Below are 20,330 nucleotides of genomic sequence, written 5' to 3'. Positions count from 1 at the left end.
TGATAGTTCGTGCCCTTCCAAAACATCAAGTTCAGCAAAACAACCTTCAGAGAACCAGGAAATACAGAGTTAAGGTAAACGCCCACATAGAGTTAACTCTGCCTGTCTGGTGCTGGCAATAGCCACTAGTAATCCTCTGCAAACACTCCAGCTGTATTCACTGTGTTAGGTATAGCTGTTGAATGGTGGAGGACTAAGTTGGAGCAGCTTGGGAGAGCTGTGATTGTGATATGGGGAGATCTGGGTTTGCATTGTCTCTCTCCGCCCCCAACCCCCCGCCCTTGTTATCAAAGGGAAAACATTTACATGTACCTTGAGGTTCCAGTCTGCATCGTTTCAGTACAGAATTATGTAGCTTGTGTCAATACCAGGGCACTGGGAGCTTCTTGCCATAGGTATCCTCAGTAGTGAGGTGGTATAAGAGAGCAGTGTGTGGCTTTAATGATGGGCAGGGGAAATTATAGGTTTAGGGTAAAGGGGTTGTAGTGTAAAGGGGTTGTAAAAGGGTACAAAGTGGTTGTTAAATTTTACAAATGTGGTATTTGATCGGGGGAGCAGGCTCTCTGTTTGAGCATAGGGCAAGTGCAGGTAGCACCTGTCCATTACAGAGAAAAGGCAAAGTGGGAGTGTGTGTGTTATGGGCATACTGGGGCATCACTTGAAGAGGGTAGAGTTAAGGTTGCATGAGCATTTACCTTAACTGTGTAGCCCCTGGTTTTCCAGAAGGTTGAGTTTTGCTGAACTTGCCATTCTGGAAGGGCATGAACTATCACCGGGCAACCTTAACTCTGTGTAAACAACTTTCCTTGCAATTGAATATGAAAGATAGCTTGGATGTAGTATTTCATCAGAGAGATTCTACAATTGTCAGGACCCTGTATGTAACAGTTATTCTGCTGTGCAAATGCCTATATAATTTACCATTTCGCCTAAATCTCTTTGCCACACAATCCACAAAAATAACGCCTTCCAGTTCCTTGACATATCCACCCATTTCACTTTCCTTTCTGTAGGCTTTTATCACAAGGGGGAGTTCAGGGCTTTTCCAGCAGTGCTGCTGTTAAAGGACAGAGCATGAAACCGAGAGAGAGAGATCCTGGATGGTTCAGAACAGCCTGAACCATCTCCTAGAACGCATGCATACAGGACAGGTTACCAGTTATACTGGTATACCGGCCCTTGGGGACAAGCTTATTCCAGAACAGATAGCTTTTTTGATTTAGCTTAAACTTCTGCCAAAGTGACACAAACTGTCGTCTAATAAACCTTCTGTTTTACTGGCTGGCTGAGAGTCACGTCTGACTGCGAAGTTGGGGTGCAGGACCCTCTGGCTTCCCCAGGACCCCGCCTGGGCGGACTCGCTGTGGGAAGCGCATGGAGGGGCAGAGGATGCTGAATGCTCCGAGGTCAGACCCAGGAAGGTAGAAGGTGTGTGAGCTGTGTCCTGAAGATAGTCTGCTCACAGAAAGGAGACTTCCCCAGAGTCCTGACTGGCTTTGTAGGGAGCAGTTCCAGAGCATCGCCCAGGGACTCCGTGACATAACTTGAAAAGGAATCTGGTGTAGCTGTCCTGGTAATATAATGTGTTGGAACTTTTTGGAGGGATATATATATATATATATATATTTTTTTTTTAAAGAGACCAGTCACATTAGCCTACAGCCCCTTTCCACTGTTTCATTCTGCAGAGTACTTTGTAAGAGACATCCTCTCACAGGCCCACCTGCTGTCTTGGCTCCTTGATCGCCCACATATTTTGGTTTTCAAAATATTTCATTCTCTGGCCGCTGCTCAAGAACTCGAACACTCTGTTCAAAACGTTTTAATAGGTGCAGTCTTTATAGGAACATGTATAGCTAAATTTCAGGGAAGACTTTTGTCTTCTCTCTTAGATCACGTTTGTAAAGCCCTTGAGTGCTATATAATTACAAAGTATTGAGCAAAACATTAAGCCTGATTTGCATGACATTTTGCATGTCTTGGATGTAGGTATTAACTAGGAAGAAGTATTGTTTTGAACACTTTACATTCAGCTTGAATTTTTTTACCTGTAATTCGATGTTTCTTTTGCATTCAGGGAATCATGTGGCTGAAATCTGAATCTGATTGAGTCAGAGTGTCTGCTTCATGTTTCAGACATTTTGTGAATTCAGTCGCTGTTGACCTTTTCGGAAATAGTAAAACACATCAGGCCACATTTGAACTCGTCACCTAGAGGTGAAAGGCTGTATGTTAGTGACAATGTCATAGTAACTGCGCCTGTATTCCCCCCTTTGTGGTACCTCAAGGACACCCACGTAAGGTTTCAGGATCCGCGCTGGTAGCTCTCTTAGGCCTTGCCTACACTGGCAAGTTTCTGCGCAGTAACTCCCGAGGTGAACACACGGCCACGCCACTGAGTGCACAGAAACTGCCCAGCTGCAGTGCTGTAAAAAACCACACTCCATCGAGAGGCGTGGAGCTTTCTGCGCCGGGGCTACAGTGCTGCGGGGCCAGTGTAGACACCCTGGTCGATGACAGCGCTGCGATTGGCCTCCGGGAGGTGTCCCGCAATGCCTGTTCTCGCCTCTGTGGTCATCGGTTTGAACTCTACTGTACTGCCCTGCCCTCAGGTGACCAACTGTGAGCCACACCCCTTAAATTCCTTGGGAATTTTTAAAGTCTCCTTCCTGTTTGCTCAGTGATGCATGCAGTGGTCTCAGCGCATCTTTCCAGGTGGCCATGCCCGCTCTGCGCACCAGGCGATCCCCCTGCTTTGAGCAATGCCGAGCTGCTGGACCTCATCAGCATTTGGGGAGAGGAGGCTGTCCAGTCCCAGCTGCACTCCAGCCATAGGAATTATACCTACGGACAGATTTCACGATGCATGACAGAAAGGGACCATGACCGGGACACACTGCAGTGCAGGGTCAAAGTGAAGGCGCTGTGGAACACCTACCACAAGGCATGGGAGGCAAACCGCTGCTCTGGTGCTGCACCCACAAGCTGCAGGTTCTACAAAGAGCTAGATGCAATATTCGGTGGCGACCACGCCTCCGCTGCGAAGGCGACTCTGGATACTTCAGTGGCTTGCGTGCCAGTCAAGAGTGGACCGAGCCAGGAAGAGGAAATCTTGGACGAGGATGCTGAGGAAGAGAGGGAACCAGAGGCAGAGGACAACTCAGAGGTCAGAGATTCATGCAGCCAGGAGCTCTTCTCTTACCTGGAGGAGGCTAGCCAGTCTCAGCTGTTGAAGCTTGGTGAAGCGCAAACAAGAGAGGAGGCCCTGGTAAATGGCTTTGATTTTGGGAATTTCTGAAGCAAGTTGTTGGGGGCAGAAGGGTTGCAGAAAGCAGGCTTGTGTCTGTATGATGCACATACCACCACATGCCTAGTCTGAGCTGCAGAACAGGGTGTTGATTGACTCCCTCACTTCACGGGAATCTGCCTCGAGATCTCCACGAAACCCTCATGGAGATACTGGGCAATCTGCTGCCGCAGGTTTTTTGACAGAGCTGCTTTGTTTCTTGCCCCATTAAGGGTAACTTTCCTGCACCACTCTGCTGTCACAGGGGGACTGACCATTGCTGCACACAGGCAAGCCTCATAAGGGCCAGGGCGGAAGCCGCAGTCTTGGAGAAGACCCTCCCTTGATTCCCTGCTCACCCTCAGCAGTGAGATATCTTCCATAATGAACACAGCCTGTGGAAAATGTGGGGACAGTAACGATTATAAGGCTCCCCCCTACAGTGCTGTCTCTTCCCAAGAGCCATGTGCCCAGTGTACAGTACGGTCCTGGAACACTGATTTCCCCTGCCACTGCAGTTACTCACCATGTTGGGGATCTTGTGGCTCGTGTGCTTGTCTGGGGTTAGCCAGTTAGTGACAGGTTTGTGAATAGTGGCTGTGTTTTAATCAGTGTTTAATCAGTTTGAATCAGTGGTCTCTGTGTTGCAAACAATACTGCTTCTGTAAAATGTTGCATTTTGGCTTCACAGATATGACCTTGGGAGCCCAGCCTCCCTCTTTGTTATTGCCCACTGAATGGCTGCGCAGAATTAGAAAGTGGCCATGAAGAACTAAAGAGGACTTTCTGTGTGATGTCATGATACAATCCATGGCTGAAAAACAGCATATGAAGGAGTGGCAGGACAGCAAGAAGAGGGACTGAAAGGAGAATGTGGTGCTCCAGAACGAAGGCACAGAGCAGCTCTCAAACATTATGGAGCACCAAGCAGACACGCTCCAGGCGCTGGTACACTGCAAACTGAGCAGCTCTGGGCTCACTCTCCTCTGCAGCCGCTGTCACAAAACTTTGCCATGCGCCCCCCCCCAGACACTGCCAGCACGCTCTTATCAACCTCCTGGCTCCAGTCCGTATCCGCTGCATTCCACTCCTGCCCTGTCACAGTCCAGCCCTGTGGTCTCCCGGTACCCACTGCACTCAACACCCATCCCTCTGCTGAAATACAGTACCCGCTGCACTGTACTCCAGAGGACAAGATTGCATATGATACCTGGACATACACAAATCTTTAACCGTCCTGGGACCCCACCTCCTCCTGGGACCCTCCCTTCCCCCATCCCCCACAGTGCTGATGTGGTTTTTTTGTTTCTCTCTCCCCTCCAGTTGTTGCTTTTTAATAAAAGAATGGTTTTGGTTTGAAAGCAAACCGAGCCCTGCAAAGCAATAGGCAATTTTCTTGAATTGTCTACACCAGTTACCTCCTAGCATTACAAGCACTGCAATCCCGAGCACAGCAACATATCTTAGTGCCTTTCAGCTTCAAATTGCTGCCTCAAGGCATCTCTGATCCTTATGGCCCTGTGCTGCACCCCTCTAAAAGCTCTGGGCTCTGGCTGTTCAAATTCAGCCTCCAGGCGCTAAGCGTCAGTGGTCCAGCTCTGAGTGAAGCTTTCACCCTTCCCTTCACAAATATTACTGCGCGTACAGCATGCGGCTATAAGCATAGGAATATTGTCATTGGCCAGGTCCAGCCTCTCCTATAGGCAGCACTAGTGGGCCTTTAAATGGCAACAGCACATTCAACTGTCATTCTGCACTTGCTCAGCCTGTTGTTGAACTGCTCCTTGCTGCTGTCAAGGTTCCCCGTGTATGGCTATATAAGCCATGGCATTAAGGGCTAGGCAGGGTCTCCCAGGATCACAGTGGGAATTTCAGCTTCCCCTACGATGATCTTCTGGTCCAGAAAGAAAGTCCCTGCTTGCAGCTTCCTGAACAGGCCGGTGTTCTGAAAGATGCTGGCAACATGCACCTTTCTGGACTAGCCTGCGTTAATGTCTGAAACACAGACAATGATCCACAGGCGCCTGGAGAACCATAGAGCAATACCCCTTCCGATTAATGAACTTGGTGGCTAGCTGGTCTGGTGCCTGAATTGGAATATGCGTGCCATCTATCGCCTCTCCGCAGTTAGGGAAACCCATTTGTGCAAAGCCATCCACAGTGTCACGCACGTTGCCCAGAGTCACGGTCTTTCAGAGCAGGATGTGATCAATGGCCCTGCACACTTCTGTCAACACACGTCCGGTCGACTTTCCCACTCTGAACTGGTTAGCGACAGATCGGTAGCAGTCTGGAGTAGCCAACTTCCACAGTGCAATTGCCATGCGATTCTCCATCATCAGGGCAGCTCTCATTCTTGTGTCTTCGCGCTGCAGGGCTGGGCGAGCTCATCAGGCCGTCCCAGGCATGTGGCTTTCCTCATGCGAAAGTTCTGCAGCCACTGCTCGTCATCCCAGATGTGCATGATGATGTGATCCCACCACTCAGTGCTTCTTTCCCGAGCCCAAAAGCGGCGTTCCACGGTGGTCAGCACCCCTACGAATGCCACAAGCAATCTCGTGTCATAGCTACCGCGCGTGGCGAGATCGATGTCACGCTGCTCTTGCCTTTGTAGTTTAAGAAATAACTCCACTGTCACTCGTGACCTGTTAGTGAGACTGTCCTACCCATGAGGGTAGTCTACAGTTCCTCCTTACCTATAAGAGGTTAAGAAGCTCAAATAACCTGGTTGGCACCTGACCAAAGGAACCAATGGGGACAAAAGATGCTTTCAAATTTGGCGGGGGGAGAGGCTTTGTTTTGGGTTCTTTGCTTCTGTGTTCGTTCGCTCTTGGGACTAAGAGGGACCGATATCAGTCCATGTCCTCCAAACCATTCTGAACCAGTCTCTCGTATTACAGAAATTGTAAGTACAGCCAGGCAAGGCGTATTAGTTTGTCTTTGTTTTCTCAACTTGTGAATTTTCCCTTTGCTGGAGGGAGGTTTATCCCTGTTTTGTTGTAACTTTGAAACTAAGGCTAGAGGGGGTTCCTCTGTGTTTTGTGCATCTTTTGTTACCCTGTAAATTTAATTTCCAAACTGATTTTACAGAGGGGATTTTTACCTTTTCTTTTTTGTAAATAAAATTCTTCTTTTAAGAACTGATTGGGTTTTTGTTTTTTTTTTCCCCTCAGTGTCCAAAGATCCAGAGATTTGGGTCTGTGTTCACTTTGTAACCAATTGGTTAGGATATTATTCCCAAGCCTCCCCAGGAAAGGAGGTGTAAGGGCTTGGGGGGATATTTTGGGGGAACAGGAACTCCAAGTGGTCCTTTCCCTGATTCTTTGTCTAAATCACTTGGTGGTGGCAGCGTACTGTTCAAGGACAAGGTGGAATTTGTGCCTTGGGAAAGTTTTTTTAATGTAAGCTGTAAAAATAAGCTTAGGGGGTCTTGCATAGGGGTCCCCACATCTGTACCCCAGAGTTCAGAGTGGAGAAGGAACCCTGACAGAGACCAAGCAGCATATTGGTCAACAGTGCAGGATCCATTCCTGTAGCCCAAAGAGGCAGAGCGCGCAGTACCCAAACCGTTGAAAGATGGCACCAATTGCGGACGGAAGCACAGGGATTGTGGGTTTTACTGTAGGATTTGATCTGTTTCTCTGCTCGTATGATAGAAATGGAGGTAGATCAGCTTTTTGGTTTGTATCAGGCAAAAAGGAAACTCTTTAGCCTGTCAAAGTATATGACATATTAGGGATCTCCTTTGGCTGACAAGCTGTTGTGAAAATCTTCTCATGGCCATCACACGCGGACTGTTTTAAAAGCTATGTCCGGTTCCACTGTCAAATGTACATCTGCTGGGCACTGATGCTTCCTTTCTAGGATTTCTGGCTGTTGTCTGCAAGTCCACAATTAGTTAAGCATTCCAGTTTATTCCTCTTTATTGTCTGTCTTCTAGAAGCATTATTTTTAAGTAGGTGGTGTACTGCTGTAGGTTAGTCCCTTCATTCTGGGGCCTGCTTTCCCTTAACAGGATATTATCCCTTCCGACCTCTCATCAGTGCATCTTTGAGCCCAGACTGCTCAGCCTAGAGACCAACGTTAATGCTTCTCCAATGGAAAATCAACAAGAGATACTGGGTTATGGAATATTAGGGGAGAGGAATTGGTTTGTGTAAAGGACGTAGATTTGAGATGAGATGGGGTGCAGAGGCAGAAAGACGCAAGACAGCTGCTCCAGGTGGTAGGTGCCACAAAGGAGAAGGCTCTTGCCTCAGCAATGGTGCATTTTTGAGGCTGGAGAAGACTGGGACTTGGTGAATGGGTAGGAGAATAGCGATCAAAGTCCATCTATGATTGCTTTTATTCCACAACAGGGGTAGCTCTTTTCAGCCCCAGTGCACCCCAGGCCCTTACTGGCAGGAGTCTTTCTTTAGGAATCCTACAGTGTAGAGATTAATGTTAGGAAGGGCTGATGTGAAAGCAAATAGCATTACAGGGGACTGGGGGGGAGGATGGAGTATGTATGATCTGAAAGTAATGGTGTTCCTCAGGGTCTGTTTTAATGACCAGATTATTGAAAACTCTAAATGTGATTAGTGCCAGGCTTGGATTACAAACCTCCTTTTGGAGGCTAGAAAGAGAGAGGAAGCATGACAGCTGGGATAGCAGAGAGAAAGTGTGTCATGGTGCATTTAATCCATATTCTAAGGCAAAGCGCCTTCTATTGTTCCCTTCTTCCTGTTTTGATGCCTGGTGGAATCTTATTTTTGTAACAGGAAGTGCATCACTTTCTAATCTCATGGTGTCAGTGACAGGGATTTTATTAAAAGCATCAAATCCCAATACCGCTCTCACTTGAGTCTCTAGTGCTAATGCTATCTGTCTGTCATCTGTCCTTTGTGTGGAGTCCATCTGACCTAGGAGGAAACTTTGCTGAGATGGGACTGAGGAGGCTACCTGCGCAAAGATTACCTTGCTCACAGGTGACTGTGAGAGATGCAGGTATTTCAAGGAAACATCCTGGAAGAAACATCTGGGACAAGTCTGTCTCCCCTTTCCTTCCTCCATAACCATTTCAGAGGATACATAAATCCTCCTGTGCATCTCGAAACTCGTTACAGTCAGTCGTAGCTCAGAGCAGTGTGATCCCCTGCAAACACCATCTGAAGGAAGCATAAGGAATACAACTGAATGGGTATTAATGAGCATATTGCAAAGTAGCTGCACTGTTACCCTCACATTGTAGGGCACCCCACCTTTACCCTTCCGTGGGCTCAAGGAATAACCCGGTTAATTTAGGCACTCACACCCTTTCCCAGTTCCTAGGGCTCAGGGCATAATTGTCTGCTGGTTTGCGGTGCCTTTTACCAGTGAAAGAGCCTTACGTAGTAATATCCTTAACCTCTGTTTATTAATAGTTACCAAAACAGAATACTCTTGTTAAGCATGCAGTGCTCATCACTCCCAATAAGACAGATGAACTTTTCTTGGTGGCTAGTTAAGATTAGATCATCCAGGGCTCCAGCTTCTGCACAGTATGATTGGCAGTGTGTTAAGGTCTGGCTGCTCTGATCGTGGGCTGTGTCCTGGAGTTAGGTTCCAAAGAACTTGCCTTTTGGACCCCACCGGTTTGTATAGTTAAAACTTGAGTTCTACTTAGCTATACCTTAACCAACCATTTTAAACTAAAGTACTACGGAACAGTATTTTTCATCAATCCTAGTCCATTATGAAATATTTCCTTAACCAATCATATGCCACCACTGTAGTTGATTTAAATCTTGCAAAATTAGTTATGCAGCAGACTGAAACAAAGAATCGGACAGAAACCACACCCGATAAACAATAGAGAAATAGGGACCAAAAAGGCAAAAAACAATGAAGTAGTATAGATTTCACAGTCACAATGGTTGAGAAGTGGTTTCTTGCCAGACGGAATGCTATAGAAGTTTTCTTTAAACATGTTAAGATCTGTTTCTTTACGTGGTGATGGTGGGTACTCTTAGGACAGGAGCGCCGTCTTAACAGCCCAATATTACATTGTTTTGATGCAATTTAGATGGAATGTGAGGATGAGACTCTCTGCTTCTTAGTTTCTGGCTGCTGGGGCTCCTTAGTGCAGACAAAGGCCTCAGACCTTAAAGCATTGGGTTCGCTCTCAGAAAGATGCTGCGTTAATCTCTTTAAACAGTTTTCTTTACATTATTTTTGACAATTTCGTAGTGTCTCCAAGTATCTGTGAAAGTGCGTTTCTCCATTTAGACATCGGTTTTCATTATCTTCCTAAAGTGAGAGGGACAAGGTGATGAGGTAAAATCTTTTATTGGACCTACTTCTTTTGGGGAAAGAGACCGGCTTTTGAGCTTACACAGACAGAGCTGTTCTTCAGATCTGAAGTGAGAGCGTTCGTTTCCAGACAGTGTTTTCTACTGTCTAGTTTTCAAGCAGCTCTTCTTTATACAGAGCAATGATCTCCTGCAATTATCTCCACTGAGACTCAGCTGAAACATATTGATTTTTACATTTTACCAAGACACATTATCTGCAGTGAGCCAAGAAACTACTTCACAACCAAAGAGAGCCTCTTGCCCTGTACACAGATCAAAAGGAGTCATTTCAATTATTTTTTGTAGTATTCGGTCGGTGGAGGATCCCTCCCATACTTGTTTGCACCTTCCCCTTTAATGAAGACTGTAGCAGACAGATACTTTTGTTTAGCTTGAAGATTGGATGGTACTCTGGAGCTCATATGTTGCTCCTAGACCTGGCTAAATTAAATCAGAATAGTCATTCTTCAGCTTTAGGGCTAGTTACAAATAATCTTTATAGCTATATCATGATGTAAACTTAATACTAATCTCTTACTTGCCACCCCCCAAATCATATTGCCTTCCATTCCGATAGCAACTTTTAACCTGAATGATTAAAAATGCATTACAATACATATACATACCCCTGAAATGCAGGATGGTGTAAGGTGAGCAACAGTGGACACAGGGACAAATCACTTCCCATACAGAAAGTATCTTGACATCTTTTAATACCCACACAGAGCAGACAGGACATCTGCTTTCACAGTTTTATCTGAGTGACCTACACACAAGCAAACTGCATGGGACTGAAAGCAACTCCGAATGGAACACGCATAATTTATTACAGTAGAATGATGGGAGATTAATGTATTAGGCAACAAACGTTGCCTAGCCAGAACCTATTAATAATTCCTGTGATAGATGCTGGCTTACAATGACCTCAGGATTTTACCGCCAGGAAACTGTTGTCCACCATAGCCGTGCCACTGCTCTTTGTAGGAAGGGAAGGAAAGAGCTGGTAGCAAAATCAGAGATGCTTGATCACTGGAAAGATTTCTGCAGAAAGCTGACTTAACTAGTTCTCTGGTCGCTAACCAGAAATGAGAGTTCAGATTTCTAGCCCCTATACAGGGGAGGAAAATATCGATCTGACTTGTTCTAAAGTGTTAAACTCTCTTCTTGGTCGGTCTAAAACAGTTTAGGATTGTTTCAGTAGGGTATAAACTTCTTCTAAATAAGATGCCTTACTGGCAGAAACCCTATTTGGACCAGATTAAATCATAGAAAGATGAAAGGATTTTAAAAAAATATTTAGTCTGTTTACTAACCAGGACACTGTTTTGGAAATTCTTGGCCTGGCTTTTGTTTCTCACATGTAGGATAATGATTGTTTATGTTAAAGAGTTGTAGAAATGGTATCATTTGATTTTTTTTCTTCCTCCCTTTTAATATCCAATTAAAGGGATATGAACATAACTGAGACTAGTGTTTCCTTGTTCACTGTCTAAGTAACAAAGGATTTGAAGTATGGATCCACTCAGAAAAGTAAGTCTAAAGAAGGCAGCTTCTTGTGCACAAGAACTAGACTGGCTGTGTATTCAGAGTCAGAGCTGATCCTTTAGTGACAAAACTGAGTCTTTATTGTTTTTCTTCCTGTGAGCCCTGCAGAGACAATATGGCTAAATGTGAGTGAAGTGGATTCTGTTCCTCTTGGCATATAATGAGTTATTTACTGTGCTGTAGTTGGTGAGTACAAGCCCATTCAAGGCAGTGGAGTTACTGGTGACTGTGTATAAGATAGAAAGGGCCTAGTTTGACTCAGATCCCAGGCTGAATTTGCACATCTGGCAGTCAGGAAAAAACTCAACAGTTGTTCACTTGTAATCCGAGCACCTTTTGAAACAGAAATTGGGAAGAAAAACATGGAGCCCTTGTCATAACCATACAGCTAACAGTAGCCTCCTTACCTGTAAGGGGTTAAGAAGCTCAAATAACCTGGTTGGCACCTGACCAAAAGGACCAATGGGGAAAGAAGATACTTTCAAATCTTGCGGGGGGAGGATTTGTTGTGTGTTCTCTTCGGAAGCAGAGAAGCATCAGGTCAGAAAACTCCTTCTCCTATAAACCATCCTAAAAGTCTCTCATATTACAAAAATTGTAAGTAAAAGCCAGGCAAGGCGTATTAGATTATCTTTTGTTTTTTGCTTGTGAATTTTTCCTTTCCTGGAGGGAGGTTTATTCCTGTTTTTTGTAACTTTGAAACTAAGCCAAGAGGAAGTTCTGCTGTGTTTGAATCTTTTGTTACCCTGTAAAGTTAGTTTCCATCCTGATTTCACAGAGGTGATTTTTACCTTTTTTTTTTTTTTAAAATAAAATCCTTCTTTTAAGAACCTTACTGACTTCTCTATTGTCCTAAGACCCAGGGGTTTGGGTCTGTGATCACTTTGTAACCAATTGGTTAGGATATTATTCTCAAGCCTCCCCAGGAGAGGGGGTATAAGGGCTTGGGGGGATATTTTGGGGTAATAGGAACTCCAAGTGGTCCTTTCCCTGATTCTTTGTTAAATCACTTGGTGGTGGCAGTGTACTGTCCAAGGACAAAGAATTTGTGCCTTGGGGAAATTTTAACCTAAGCTGGTAGAAATAAGCTTAGGGGGGTCTTTCATGCGGGTCCCCACATCTGTACCCTAGAGTTCAGAGTGGGGAGGGAACCCTGACAGCCCTATAATCCCATTTATATTGGGAAGAAAAACATGGAGCCCTATAATGCCATTTTTAGCAGCTTTTAGAATCGTGTTTCAACTGCTGAAAAGCCTTTTGATCATTAGATGTGCTGTCTTGTTTCTATCCATAACTAACTAAAGTTGCATTTATTCAGTTCCTTCTGGAAGAGACTTAAAACTGTAGAAACCTGAAGAATATTTGGATTACCACTCTGTGTCTGCGCAAGAATTTGCTATTTGGCGAAGAGGTGTTTACATTCTTTCAGATGACTACCAGTGACTAGTGTGTTGGGACACTATTGCAGTAGTATATTTGCACTGATGAGTCCCTAAGTGTATTTATTAGAAATAACGTTTTAGAAGAGTCTTTAACTTTGTTGTAAAACTTTTCATGGTTTGAATTAGACATATAATGGCAAGTGCTGATTTCTGTTCCTATTGTTCCTATTGGGCAAGAGGAATCAGTCTGTTTAAATGTGTCTGGAAAGTTTAGAAAACCTGGATTACATGGATTTATTGTTAAAGGGTCTAACTAAAACCCACAGAAGTTTTTGAGGTCTAAAAAATCTGCCTTCAGTGAGATTAAAGAACAATCATCTGTTTAGTTTATCCAAGAGAAGGTTAAGAGTTGACTTGATCATGGTCTGAGTGCCTGTACAGGGGAGGAGCTCCCTAGTAGAGGGCTCTTTAATCTATCAGACAAAGGCATAACAAATTTGAATGGCTGGAAACTGAAGCTTGACAAATTCAGGCTTAGAAGTAAGGTGCACATTTTTAACAGTGGAGGATAATTAACCTTTGGTAATTAACCAGTTTACCATGGTATGTGGTGCATTCTCTGTCACTTGAAGCCTTTACATCAAGACTGGCTATCTTTCTAAAATATATTCTCTAGCTCAGTCAGAAGTTAATGGATTTGATGCAGGAATTCCTAGGTGAAATTATATGGCCTGTGTTGCAAGAGGACAGATTAAATGATTACTTTGATCGCTTCTGACCATAAAATCTATGAAAAGCAAGGACATTCTGAGATAAGAACCAGAATCCACTCCAAGTGTGGAAGGGCTTTAAGACAAATGGCTGCTGTCACTTGCCTTACTTTTTTTTTTTATTTCTTATGCCCAAAATGCTGAAATTTGAGTCTGACACCTGTTAATGTTTTCAGGTTTTAGGCAGATCTCTAATATTAAACGATGAGCTACTGCTCAGTATTTCATCAGAATAGGCATTGGGATAAGGATGAAACTATGCTGTTGAATGATAGAGAATGGAGAGTTTGGTTGAAGTTTACAGTGGAATTGTATGTGCTATATACTATTTTGTAATCTATGAACTTGCATGTCATGCACATGTGTACACATAACAAGGAATAGGGTGAAGGATCCAAGTGTATGTTGAAAGTGGGTATTACATACAAACGAACATAAGAACAGCCATACTGAGTCAGATCAGTGGTTCATCTATCCCAGTATTCTGTCTTCCAACAGTGGCCAGTGCCAAGTGCTTCAGAGGGAATGAACAGAACAGGGCAATTGTTGAATGATCCATCCCCTGTTGTCCACTCCCAGCTTTTGGCAGTCAGATGCTAAGGACACCCAGAATATGGGATTACATCCTCGACTCTCGTGGCTAATAGCCATGATGGACCTTTCTTCTGTGAACTTGTCTAATTCTTTTTTTAACCCAGTTATAGTTTTGGCCTTCACAAAATCCCCTGGCGACGAGTTTCACAAGTTGACTGTGCATTGTGTGAAGAAGCACTTCTTTTTTTGTTCTTGTTTTGTTTGGGGTTTTTTTGTTTCGTTTGTTTTAAATGTGCTGCCCATAATTTCATTGGGTGATGCCTGGTTTGTATGTTATGTGAAGGCATAAATAACATTTCCTTATTCGCTTTCTCCACAGCATTCATGATTTTTATATGCTCTTTCATACCACCCCTCATACCACGTCTCTCTTCCAAGCTGAACGGTCCTAGTCTTTTTACTCTCTCCTCATGCGGAAGCCATTCCATCCCCTTCATCATTTTTGTTGCCCTTATCTGTCCCTTTCCCAGTTCTAATATTTCTTTTTTAAGATGGGGTGACCAGAACTGCACACAGTATTCAAGGTGTATTCAGTGGCATTATGATGTTTTCTGTCGTCTTATCTATCCCATTCCTAGTGTTTAACATCCTGTTAAGGTTTTTTGATTGCCACTGCACATTGAGCAGACATTTTCAGAGAACTCTCCACAATGACTCCAAGATCTTTCTTGGTTGGTAACAGCTCATTTAGATCCCATCAGTTTATATGTATGGTTGGGATTATGTTTTCCAATGTGCATTACTTTACATTTATCAACATTGAATTTCATCTGCCATTTTATTGCCCAGTCACCCAGTTTTGTGAGCTCCCTTTGTAACTCTTCGCAATCTGCTTTGGACTTAACTTTCCTGAGTGATTTTGTCTTGTCTGTAAATTTTGCCATCTGTTGCCTCATCTTTAGATTATGTATTAATTATATTGATTACTTACGAATCCCCAGTTATCACTTTGAGGGTTGACAGGTTCTTGTCCCAAGATCAGGCCCAGTATTATTTAAATTATTATATAGTTGCGAACCCTGATGTGCATAGCTGTAACACTCACACTATAGGTTTCACACTATAGGAACTCTTTTATATTTACAAATATAGTTTAATACATTTAGCACAGTCACAAACACTCCAACTTAGTAAGATAGATAGAGATACGACAGAATGTACATCTGCACATCAATATACTCTCACCATCTTCTGTAGAACAACCTGAAATGTCAGCCATCAGCTTCCTCATCACCATCACCTTCCCTATCATCACCAGTTCCCCTCATTCTGGCACTTCCCAAGGACTGCATCTCTGTCTTCTACCACCCCCAGGCTGGGATGCCACTTTTATAATACGTTACACTGACGCCTCTATGTTTGATGCATATTCAGTAGGGGATTTTTCCCCTTTTCCTTATTTGTATTTCCTCACCTTACTAATGTTGGAGTGTCTTCTTCCTATAGGTTAGTATATCAATGATCTCAATTTCTTATTATATACATCAGTTCATTACCATGGCCCTTTTGTGGTTAGGTATCACATTTTTATTTCTGTCCTAACCAGTCATTTTGATTCTTTCCAACTTGTGGTACCTGTTAAGTTTAAAAGGGTATGAATTTAGGAAAGGCCTTATGCCAACCTGCTTCAATGCATCCTGTATCTAGCTATTGCAAAGGTCGCAGCCACATATGGACCTTATGCTTTATTTCATCACCATCTCTAGTTGAAAGGTCTCAAACATATGTATGCTAACTTTGTCCTAGCTTAACATACAAAATGTGGCTTGTAGGTCCCTTGTGTTACAGCCAAAATATAAACCTATTATAATAAAACTAATAAAACCCATAAACTTATAAGAAAAGTCTGTTTGTTTGTTTGTTTGTTTATATTTATAGAGATATAGGCAAGCAAGCAGGCTAGCATTAGATGTATCTTATGTACTGGTTATGTACATCAGTTCGTTTCCAGGACACTTCTGTAGTTGAATCATGTACCCATGGTCAGAACTTCTCCTTAAACACTATTTTCAGCTCCCTAAATACTTGGGGTTTTTCACTGGGCCGTTTATCTGTTCAAAGTTTGTAGGCCTCAAGCCTTATGCTAACCTGTTGAAGCTAATGTCTTACAGGATACAGGCCTGTAGATTTCTTGCATTACTGCTGAAAATAATGCAAAGCAGAATATAATGCAAAACAATGAATATAATAAAGGCAAGCTATCCCACTGGGCTACATGCCTCACTCTTTACCCATTTTTCCAGATCATTTATGAATATGTTGAACAGCACTGGTTCCTGTCCAGATTCCTGGGGGACACCACTATTTACCTCTCTCCATTGTGAAAACTGACCATTTATTCCTACCCTTTCCAGTGATTGTTGACAATGCTCTGTATGTTTTATCTTGGCACATGCTTCTAGACAAAACAGTTGACGCTATTTAGTAATTTTAAAAAATGAAATGGAATCTGATACGTGCCTTTAGCTTAATGGCACAAACAAAGTGCCTTCAAAGCAATATTTTGCCTCCATGGAAGAATTTTGCCTCTATGGAAGAATTTTCACGTCTTTCTTGTTGTCTGCAGGTATTGGGAAGAATGTGATCTGTGAGAAATCTGCTACCTCTGTGGATGCCTTCAGAATGGTTACAGCTGCCAGATATTACCCCAAGCTGATGAGCATTGTTGGTAATGTCCTCCGTTTCTTACCTGCCTTTGTCAAAATGAAGCAGTTAATAGAAGAACACTACATAGGCAATGTGATGATCTGTGATGTGCGAGTGTACTGGGGAAGCCTGCTCAACCACAAGTACAACTGGATCTGTGATGAGTTAATGGGAGGAGGTGGACTGCACACAATGGGCACCTATATTATAGACCTCTTAACTCATCTAACCAGCAGGAAGGCAGAGAAGGTCCATGGCTTGCTTAAGACTTTTGTGAAGCAGAACGCAGCTATCAGTGGAATCCGTCATGTCACTAGTGATGACTTTTGCTTTTTTCAGATGCTTATGACTGGAGGTGTCTGTAGCACTGTGACTCTCAACTTTAACATGCCTGGGTCATTTGTTCACGAAGTCATGATTGTTGGGTCCACAGGTCGTCTTATCGCTCGTGGGACAGACTTGTATGGGCAGAAGAATACAGCACTCCAAGAGGAACTACTGCTTACAGATTCTCTGACCATCAACACTGGCCTTCTGGACAAGGGATTTAAAGACATCCCCTTGCTGTACCTGAAAGGAATGGTGTACATGGTGCAAGCATTGAGACTGTCTTTCCAAGACCAGGAAGACCGTCGGACATGGGATCACAAACCAGTCTCCATGGCAGCCTCTTTTGAAGATGGTCTCTATATGCAAAGTGTAGTAGATGCCATTAAAAAATCCAGCAGGTCTGGGGAGTGGGAAGCTGTGGAAGTGATGACTGAGGAACCAGATGCTAATCAAAACCTTTGTGAGGCACTTCAAAGAAATAACCTATAAAATATAAACATTCCTGGTGTCCATTATGGAAGATGAGAACAGTTGAAGATGTCCAGACGTAGCTATAGAAGTTTCTCAGTTTTTAGGACATGTAGGTTCTTATTTAATACTTTTTGTTTTTTCATACTTGTGGGTAAAACATGCCATGGTCTGATGAAACTGTTCCTTCCTGGGCAGATTCTTTTGTTTTTAAACTCATTTGGAGAGTTTTAAATGTTTTTGGGTTTTGGTGGGGTTTTTAGTTTGTTTTTTAAAGCTGAATTTCTGTTTTGGAGATTGTTAGGAAAACTTGAATTGCCCTTTGCACTTGCAGTAGCTAAAATGAAGCGAGGGATCTTTTGTTGTTGGATTGTTGGGGGACAGGACACAGTCCCTCTTGCACATAGTTCAGTTATTTTTACAATTTTAATCTGAGAGCAAGTAGAGCAAGATCAGGGAGTATGTACAGCTCAGCTGTTCTTGCTCTCTCTACTAGGACTTTCACTGACATTTTTTAGGTTTATTCTTCAGCTTGTAAAACTTTATTAAAGAAAAGTGTAATGATATGGCAAATCTCTAAACTCAAGTGTTAAGAAGAGTAGAAGAGACAGAGCCAAGTCTGTAAGATATAGATCAGGCTTAGTGTTCTGCACGTAGTGAGTGTGCTGAATGTTTCAAATTAATTTAAATTGGTGTCTAATTACCCCATGGATTCTCCATTGACATTATTGAGAGAGTCTCTGCTGCAAACATTGGACGAGTTAGAATGCTAGGATGAGTTCAGCTGCTGTTTCATCTGTGTGGCTGTCGGTCCTCCATAGTAAATACTTAGGAGACTAATACCTCACGTCAACTTTTTCCTGCTACTTCCCTCCCCCAGGCCAATTGTGATTTGTGTTCACTGCCTTGGCAGCATGTGTGCCAGATCTACATCAGTGTTTCCAGTCCTATGTGACATAATGAAACCCCCAGTAGCTTGCCAGGTGGTGCATCTGGGTTCCGTAATGTGCTATCTGTTTGATAATGAGACTGGAAGACATTAAGCCTTCTAGGAACTTGAACCTGGATGAAAAAGTAGGAAATATGCCATTACCATACTCTTCTGTGCCAGCAAGGGAATCACTAGAATACACAGGCCCTGCTAGGTAAAGAAAACGGTGACTGAATCATTAGGGCAGTGACGGCCTTTGGTTTGGGTGAGCCTGTTTTAAATCATGAACACTGGATAATATTACCCCTCCACATACACACACCTTATAATTTTATACCCAGTGGGGAAAATTTGTGCTGCTTGCAGATCTTGAATGAATTTCCAGTCCATCCCAGAAGTATGTTTGTTCATTAGGCTGTCATGGAAAAGGAGAGAATTTTTATTGAGTTTATCTTGTTTACTTGAATGTTTTAATGTTTCCCACTAAGTTTTAACCCTGTATATTTATATAAAGCATTAACATGCAAACATAACCTTTTCATTAAATGGTCCTTTCTAAAAAGTGTGTCACTTGTTTTCTACAGCAATAAACATTTAAGTTGGCTGAGGACAAACTTTCATAGAGCTGATTATTCTTTAGACAAACTGAAAAGTCCCCTAAAAAGGTCACCAGGAGATCATTATTTTTCTGTTACTGGCGCAAACCTCTCCTTTGTAACTTGTAGAACCATTAGTATCTGTTCATTGCGACAGTCCACAGAGATCGGGCTAGTTGCTGTCTGAGGAATTCCCTTATTTTGGTGCTGCTTTGTTCTCCGGTGAGACTAGGATGTGAAAAGGGGAAAGGTACTCCTTACCCCTTTTGCTGACTATTTCTCATCCTCAAGCTGCTGCATCACAAGTTCATGGGTGTATATGAGTTAGAGACCATGGTATATAGCAGAGGTTCTCAATCTTTTTCCTTCTGAGGCCCCCACAACATGCTATAAAACTCCACGGCCCACCTGTGCCACAATAACTGGCTTTCTGCATATAAAAGCTAGGGCCGGCATTAGGGGGTAGCAAGCAGGGCAATTGCTTGGGGCTTCATGCCACAGGGGCCCCCATGAAGCTACATTGCTCAGGCTTCAGTCCCAGGTGGTGGGGCTCAGGGATCTGGGCTTCAGCTTTCTGCCCTGGGCCCCAGCAAGTCTAATGCTGGCCCTGCTTGAGGTCCCCTAGGGGGCCCCGGACCCCTGGTTGAGAACCACTGGTATATAGAATTTCAGTCTCCAACTCCTGTTTCCCTGCCCCTCCCTCACTCCTGGTTGGGGATTACCTGCTTTCACTTGCCATTTCATACAGGCTACAGAGCCAGTGAGCAGCTGGCTGAGATGATTGGGCTGTTCCTGGTGTACTTCATATGTCTTCCCTTGTAATTAACGGGTTCTCTGCTTTGTGTGACTACCTGTATGCGGGTTTTGGTGCAGGAATACCTGAGAAGCAAGATCCCAGCGTTCCTGGTACAAATTGAATACTTGGTTTAGTTTATAAATGTAAATAGTCCTCCATTCTCTTGGCACACTAAATGTCTGCCGGAGACAGGTCTAGCATAATGGCATTTTAGAGGGAAGAAGAACTGCTTCTCTGTGCTACTGACAATATCCAGCATGACCTGCCCTGTCATTGGGAATCTTGCCACAGGATTTTTTGCTCCTTTGTAGACACTTAATGTGTGGTGGTATATTGAGAGCCACCCAACTGGTCTGCTAATTACACAGAAAAGACCCCTTGGAGTGCAAGGCAGAGCTAGGACCTGTCTACACACCAATTTACTGTATTTATCACATTAGCCATACAGTTCTCTGGGATTTTCACTATCCTTTAGCAGTGTCCACACGGGATGTTAACTGGGCAGCAAGCTGGTGCACAGTAGATCCACACACCCTGGCTTGCCATGCAGGGTCTTGCCTTGTAGACAAATCCATAGTTATGGAAACAAGCCTGGCTTTATTAATAAATGCACTTTTCTTTCTCTCCACACTGAACCACCTCTCCCCCTTGTTAAAGTTTGGTACTTTGTTTTTT

The 20,330-nt window shown here is 43.6% G+C and overlaps 1 protein-coding gene across 3 annotated transcripts in view; it reads left to right on the top strand.

Moving 5' to 3' along the window:
• GFOD2 (Gfo/Idh/MocA-like oxidoreductase domain containing 2) overlaps positions 1-20,330 on the top strand; it is a 50,295-nt gene that overhangs the window by 28,391 nt on the left and 1,574 nt on the right. Inside the window, exon 3 of one of the 3 annotated variants that reach the window (XR_012154448.2) lies at positions 16,455-17,444. Coding sequence is in view for 2 of the 3 variants with exons in the window: in XM_073307225.2 (XP_073163326.1) it covers positions 16,455-17,353 (899 nt within the window). In the remaining variant the exon portion in view is untranslated. Of the gene's footprint in view, positions 1-16,454; positions 18,971-20,330 lie in introns of those variants that run through there. The other 2 variants (XM_073307225.2, XM_073307224.2) reach the window with 2 other exon arrangements.

Source organism: Lepidochelys kempii, chromosome 12, assembly GCF_965140285.1.
Source record: "Lepidochelys kempii isolate rLepKem1 chromosome 12, rLepKem1.hap1, whole genome shotgun sequence".
Lineage (NCBI taxonomy): Eukaryota > Metazoa > Chordata > Testudines > Cheloniidae > Lepidochelys > Lepidochelys kempii.
Note: the sequence above shows the minus strand (reverse complement) of the source record. Positions and strands in the feature narration are given on the sequence as shown.